Below are 7,448 nucleotides of genomic sequence, written 5' to 3' on the forward strand. Positions count from 1 at the left end.
GACAGCTTTGTGGAAGCAGCCACTTAAAGGCCTGAGCTAGGGCCAGGCCCCCTATTTTATTATTCTTTAAATTTATTTTTTATTTATTTAGTACAGGGTCTTCAGGGTCTCACTACATAGATCGGACTCATAGTAATGTTGTTTTTAGCCTCCCAAGCACAGGCTTACAGGCTTGCACCACCACCACACCCAGTCTCAATCCCCATCTCAGGGAACCACAGGGGCAGGGCCTGGCACGAAGGCTAGGGATGGAACACAGGGCCGCTGCACTCTGCCTAGGAAGGCGCTTTAGTCCACTGAAGCTATCTGGTCGGCCTTATTATTTGCCCTAAAGTTCAAGTATTCAAGCCTTAAAGCTAATCATATCTTCAGCCTATAGATCTGCTAGAAATTCTATGCAATATATGTTACTGCTAATCAAGATTAAACTCTTTCTGAACCCAACTCTTCCTTTGCTAGCAATGTAGTTATACAAGACATGATAAAAAAAAAGACTCCACTCAAATCAGAGAAAAAATTGATTCAAGTTCGCTGCCAGTACATCATCAAAGAGTGGCACATAACTGATAGCCCTAAATCTTAAGAAACATTTATTAATGCCATCCATATCTCAAATTCTTACTAGAAAACAATATAGATGTGAATCAACACCTTTCAAACTAAACAATCCCGGCTGGGGCTGGCCAAATAGTTCTGCGGATCAAAGGCGCCTGGGGGTGGGAAGGAGACCAATGACCCTTGGTGCTTGCCTGGAATCCCAGCTCTTGGGAGGCTGTAAACAGGCAGACACTATGAGTCTGACTTAGTAGTGAGACCCTAAACACCCTGTAGACCCTTCTCTAAAAATACAAAAATAAATAAAATAAAAACCTAAGCAATCCAAATTAAAAATTAAATAAATTATACATATCAACTAAAATAAAGGTAATTCCTTTCCTTAGTAAATTTAAATAGCTATGGTTGGTTTAAACTTGACTCTTTTTTTTTTTTTTTTTTTTGTGGAACTGGGGATTGAACTCAGACCCTTGCGCTTGCCAGGGAAACACTTTATTCCACTGAGCCATCTCCCCGGCCCCCTAAACTTGACTCCCTTAATTCTGTTAAAAATTACCAAGGGAAGAGAGAGAAAAGAATGAAAGAAAAGGAAACGAGGATATCACATGTCTTAATCCAGGAGTTAACAATATAAAACAGTAAGAGTATCACTTGTAGCACATCAATTTCAATCTGGCATTAAAGGTATACAAATCCATTAGCAAAAATCTGTCTGAAAATAAATAAAATAAATAAAATCTCAGTCTGATAATAAAAATTATATTCAATCCGATTTTAGTCTATTCTGAAAGAAATATTAACACTTAAAATGGCCTACAACCCCAATGGATGTTCGTTATCCTGTTAAGAAATGCTACTGAAGATGGAAACCTCACAACCCCCAATTTGGGTCTGTATCTGCAAAATCGTGTTTAACAGGTAAATAAAATTTACACAGACGGGGGCTGGGGAGATGGCTCAGTGGAATAAGCGCTTCCCTGGCAAGCACAAGGGTTTGAGTTCAATCCCGGGTTCCGCCAAAAAATGAAAATAAATAAATAAAAAATTTACACAGACAAAGATTTTACCATTTTCTAATTTCCAAATCATTAATAAACCTGTTTGGGAATGTGAACCCTAAATATTACTTTCTTAATGGCTCCTATTTAGACTCATAGCAGAAAACACAAGCCCCACCTTCCCGTCAGCCTAATCTTTTAAACGCATTCCTAGGTAGGTAAAACAAATCCGCAGTGGATGTGGCGACGTGATTCTCCATAGGACAGGCCTAACTCGGCTTCCATCCGCCCACCCGCTCCTTCCTTCCTCCACTCTACATTTTAGGTGGAGAAAAAAGGCGCTGCCACCGCCCTGGGTCTGTTTCCGCAGACTCCTGGACCTGGGGGCGCTCCGCCCAGCACTTCAGACAACCGAAAGGCCACAGTCCAGCGCGCAGGCCCGCGCCCCCACACGGAAGTCTGGCCGCGACCTGCTCGCATGGGCACCCCGTCCGGTGCCACGGAGCCTCAAAACCGTTGCAAGGATCACAGCCACAGAGGCCCGCCGGCTGGAGCCGGTCTCGCACCCTGCAAGCCCAGGAAGGTTGTAAACGGAGCGCGGAAAACCGAACACCCTGCCCACAGTCCCAGGATTCCCACGCAGGCCCGCCCACCGGACACCCGCCACAGGCCCGTCCCCATCCCCCACCCGGAGCCACTGAGGGGGAGGGGCAGGGCTGGGAGAATCCACTTCCCCTCTCAGGGCGCGCGTTCCCCCAAAAGCGCCGGAACGGAAGGTCCTTTCTTCCCATCCGAAAGCCCAAAGCCCCACGCGCTGCAAGACCGCGGGCGCCGGGGCGGTGGGGAGTCACACCTTGCGCTTGCGGGCCTCCGTCGTGCCGCTCCACACGAAGCACTGGTAAATGGCTCGCAGGTTCTGCTTCCAGTTGTCCACCTTGAAGCTGCCGAGGTGCGAGCAGCCCGGCGGCGCCACCGCCAGCTCGGCGTCCATGGCCTCGCCCTCCGACTCGGGCCGCGAGACCATGGTGGGCAAGGCCCGACCACGCGCGGGGGCTGGCGGCGAAGGGGGCGAGGAGGACGCCAGCGCGGCGGAACGGCTCGAGCGTGTACCCGGCAGGCCGAGGCACGGGTGCCGGGAACAAAGCGCGGCGGTCCGGGTGCGGACGGACAAAGCGCTGCGTGAGCGCCGAGAAAATGCGGCGGCCAAGCAGGCACCGCCCCCGAGCTGCGGCCACCGCGGGCGGCCAGCGTTTCTGTCTCCCGGTTCGCAGAGGGCGGCGTGGGCGGGGTAACGTGGGCGGAGATTACGTCACCCTGGCCCGTGGGCGCTGCGCAACGCGCAGGTGCTGGCTGGCGTCTAGCCCCGCCCCTTGCCCCGCCTTCGCGCTTCTTCGCTCGCCCGAAGCTCCCTGGAGACTTGGGCTGTGGGGCTGGGGAGCCAACAAGACCCGCCCCTGCACCTTGCCGTTGGTTCTGGGCCAGCCTGAAGCAGGTCGCGCCGCTGTCATAGGCTGATTGTACAGTCCGTCGGATTCAGAAGCGTCCTCTGGGATGCTGACGCCTGGACGTTCCCAGTCTCTCACCAAGCACTAGGGAGGTAGAGACTTGCTAAGGATTGGGTAAGGTGGAGTGTCAGTCAAGGAGCAAAACTGGTTTACACCGGCTGATCTCTGCCGCAAAGAGGCGGGGCCGTGGGCGGGGACGGTGCCAGAGCTGAACTTTCTCCTACTCGGGTTCAGGGCTTTTCTTGACCACGGTCAGTTCCTTTAGCAGCAGGAGCTCCTTATGTGGGGACGTTCTGCAAGGCTCTGCAACTGCCACAGCTCTAGATTGCAGTAGCCAGTTAGTATCTGCTTGATGTTTCTCCAGCGACACCGGCTGCGGTTCCTCCCCACCGGAATCCGCGTCCTGGTGAATGAAGGTCCAACTCAATGCTTTCTGAATCAGACGGACTGTACAATCAGCCTGTGACAGCGGCGCGACCTGCTTCAGGCTGGCCCAGAACCAATGCTATCTAGTTTAAAAGGGGTGCAAACCAAATACCTAATCTTAAATTTTTTGTAGACATTTTTTTTTAAACCTGAGAAAGTAAGCCAACGGATGAAATTAATTTTAATAACACAGCTTAGGTAACCCATTGTAGCAAGAGTACCATTTCAACACGTAAGCGGTATTGTAAAATTGTCACTAAAATATTTCACAAGCTTCTGAAATCTAGTATATAAAAGCACATCCAATTTGCAGTGGCCACATTTCAAGTACTACTGTGTTGGACATCACTCCCCAGATTCAATCCCCAATACAAAAAAAAAAAATATATATATATATATACATATATATATATGTATATATATATGATATGTGTGTGTCACAAGTAAATAAAACATTACAAAAATAAAAGTACAGGTAATATCACGTGTGGGAAAATAATACTATGTGTTGGCATAGACTAAAAATCGGGTAAAAGTCTGGGGGAAAAAAAACAGCCTAGCGATAACATTTCTGGTTCATTTCTGGTAAGGGAGAAGTAAACTTGACTAATTCTATAAAAGTTAAGATAATTCATTATAATCAGAACTTTTGGGGGGGTGTAGGGAGTATCAGGAACTGAACTCAGGGCCTTGCCAGGCAGACCCTGTGCCACTGAGCTATATTCCTGACCCAAAATTATATTTTATGCTGAAAAAGTCACTAACACTCTTAGGAAATAACACACTTGCATGATGAGTGAGCACAGAGAAACTAAGTAAGACCCAGAGAAAGAAAATGATCAAATTCACACTGTCCTTCAACATCACAACCAAAAGTTTCATTCGTGCACTTACTCCTCTATGTAAAAATCCGGTTGGGCTACTAAATTAGTGTTTGTGCCACCGTGCACAATTTCTGTAACTTTAGGCAGAAGGTCCTATTTCTCAGCCCATTTATTTGTTAAAATTGGAGCAGTAGTAGATCAAAGATTACATTAAAGGCTTGTGGCAAGAAATAATCCATGCAAAGCTTTTTGCTGGGCATAGCACACATGCCTGTAATTCCAGCACCCAAGAGACTGACCCAGGAGGATCGCTGTAGGTTCAAGGCAAACCTGAGCTACATAGTGACTTCAAGTCCGTGCCGGGGAGGGGGCTCAGTAGAATAAGTGCTTCCTTGGCAAGTGCAAGGGCCTGAGTTCAATCCCCAGTTCTGGAAGGAAAAAAAAAAAAAGTCCAGTTTGAACTCCATAGCAAAACCCTGTCTCAAAAATCCAAAACCCAAAACCCAAACCAAAGCAAAACAAAAAGAGATCTTCCCTTGAATACATGTTGTTTATTTTTTTGTGTGTGTAAATGAGAGTTTATTGAGGAAGACACAAAGTCAAGCTTCCCACAGCCCCTGCCCACCAAGACTGCATCCCTGTAAGAACAGAAGAATGCCAGGACTCCAAGGGCAGCACTGACCCTTCCTGTCTCTCCCCAGAGTCCCAGTACAGAGTACGTGATACACTCACGGAACAGGCTTGGGTGAGGACAGACACTCAGGGAATCTCTGACCAGCGAAGTTACTGATGTGTGTTTGCTACCCTCGCCCTTTACATGGTACTGGCTCACAGGACAGAGACTCTCTTGAGCAGGAGCGGGATGCAAGGCCCTACTCCCCTCATCTGGCCAGGCTTGAAAGGTACCTGAAGGAAGCTCTAGTGGAGGTGACGAGCTGCCTCTTCAGGAAAGAGGTCCTCCTACGTGAAGCAGAGTCCTGCCCTAGCTCTGCTCAGGCTGCCTCTGGAGGCGTCCTGCCCAAAGGTGGGGAGCCATCCTGGAGAACAGCAGCTGTTGTCCATTGCCGGTAGTGAGGCTGAGAGGAGCCCCGGTCTCAGGGGCTGAGTGCCTGTTGTTTATTAAGACCTCAAAAAACATTAGCAGTTATTGAGCTGCTAGTTGCGGGAATCAAGATGATTAAGAGAACTTCACACTTCAAAAATCCCACAATGTAATGGGACTAGCAGCAGCATTGCCTACATAGCCAGGTGTTCCTAGTTCATTTGGTATTGTTGTAACAGTGTCTTAGTTATTTTTCTCAATGCTGAGATAAAATAACCCAACACTCGAAAGAGGAAAGAAGTGCTTGGGAAGCTGGAAACAGGAGAATCACTTTGAGAAGGATCTACATAGTGAGACTCTGTAGACCCAGTAGACTGCTAAATAAAAAAAAAAAAAAGAGGAAAGATATTTCAGTCCCTGTTTGGCTTGCTCCAAGGCGGCATAGCATGGCACAGGGGAAATGCAGAGGCGGAAATACTCCAAGGCGGTTCAGGCCAAGCAGAAGGCAGCAAGCAGAAGTCTGCCTTTCTCTTTTATCCCTCGCAGGATACCTGCCTTTTGGAGGAAGAAAAGAAAGAAAGACGAGGAGGGGTACCATCTATACCCAGGGGGGCATTATCCACACTCATAACTATGCTAGTAGCTCAGTGGATTAAAGTGCCTGCAAGCAGGCGGAGAGGCCGGTTCCATCCCCGGGCCTGCGGTGCCGGCCCCGCCCCCACCCCCAGGGCTCACGGAGAAGGCAATTGAGAATGGGTGTGGTGGTGCGAGGCTGTAATCCCCCCAGCTCTTGTGAGGCTGTAAACAGGCAGATCACTACGAGTCGGATCTAGTAGTGAGATCCTGAACACCCTGTAGACCCTTCCCTAAAATACAAACAAACAAAAAGAACTATGCTAAATTAATCACTGGACTGATTTAGTGAACACACACCCTTAATCCCAGCACTGCACCCTTCATGCTAGCATTCCAAACCCTAGGTGCATGCGTTTCAGAAAAGCCTACTTCTAACTGTATAAAGCTTTGGGAGGACATCTAGATCCAAGGCATTGCAAGTTACAGGGCAACCTATAAAGAACAGATATTTATTTCTTTCTCTGGAGGGTAGAAAGTCCAAGGCCAAGGTGCTGGTATCTAGTGTGGTTCTTCTTCCTGGATTATCTCACGACAGAAGGTGGAAGGACAATAAAAGAGAGAAAAAGATGGGAGGGCAGATGGGGAGGGAAGAGAGAGTGGGAGATGGGAGGAAAGAAGAGGTGGGGGGAGAAAAGAAGGAAGAGGGGGAGGACAATGGAGGAGAAAGAAGAAGACTAAGTAAAAGAAGGTAAAATGTGTATTGTATTAGATACCCACTCCGAGAGAGCTAATTTACTAGTATGATATTATTAATCCATACATGAGAGCAGAGTCTTTATAACCTATTCACTTCTTTGTTTTGTTTTGAGTACAAGGAATTAAACTCAGCACCTCACACTTGCCAGACAGGCACTCTGTGCTGAGCTATATCTGCAGGCCCAACCTATTCACTTCTTAAATGTCCCACTTCTCAACACTGCTTTATTGGAGAATTAAACTTCTTACATTCTAACACAAGACTATAGGTATAGTATTCAAGCTATAGTAGCACACAATGATAGTAATATGAAATTACATATTACTACAAGAAATCCAGAAAATATCCAGGATAACAGAACATGTAGGTAATGTGAAAAGAGTCCAAGATAACTTTAATCCTAACACTATCCACAGGGTTACAGTGGAAAAGCTCTAGAAATTTTTTCTTTTTTTTAGAACCGGGGATTGAACTCAGGCCCTTGAGCTTGCCAGGGAAGCACTTATTCCACTGAGCCATCTCCCCGGCCCCTAGAAATTTTTAAAAAAATGCTTTACCTATGTATAGACTGATGGGTAGAAGTTAGCCGAATTTTTTAAATAAGAGACAAAGTGAAGGATTTTCTTAAAAAGCATTTCCCACCATCCACTGAATTAATATAGCTTAAAATTGTTATTCTCTGGAGCTGGGGAGATGGCTTAGTAGAATAAGTGCTTTCCTAACAAGTGCAATGGGCTGAGTTCAATCCCTGGTTCCGCAAAAAAA

General features: G+C 47.2%; 1 protein-coding gene across 1 annotated transcript in view; it reads right to left on the minus strand.

The window, feature by feature from the left end:
• Usp22 (ubiquitin specific peptidase 22) overlaps positions 1 to 3,079 on the minus strand; it is a 34,541-nt gene extending 31,462 nt beyond the window's left edge. The window contains exon 1 of the mRNA XM_004640339.3: positions 2,407 to 3,079. Coding sequence (XP_004640396.2) covers positions 2,407 to 2,577 — 171 coding nt within the window. The 5' untranslated portion in view covers positions 2,578 to 3,079. The remainder of the gene's footprint in view (positions 1 to 2,406) is intronic.
• Between the last annotated feature and the right edge of the window lie 4,369 nt (positions 3,080 to 7,448).

Source organism: Octodon degus, unplaced genomic scaffold (genome assembly GCF_000260255.1).
Source record: "Octodon degus isolate 3935 unplaced genomic scaffold, OctDeg1.0 scaffold00122, whole genome shotgun sequence".
NCBI lineage: Eukaryota > Metazoa > Chordata > Mammalia > Rodentia > Octodontidae > Octodon > Octodon degus.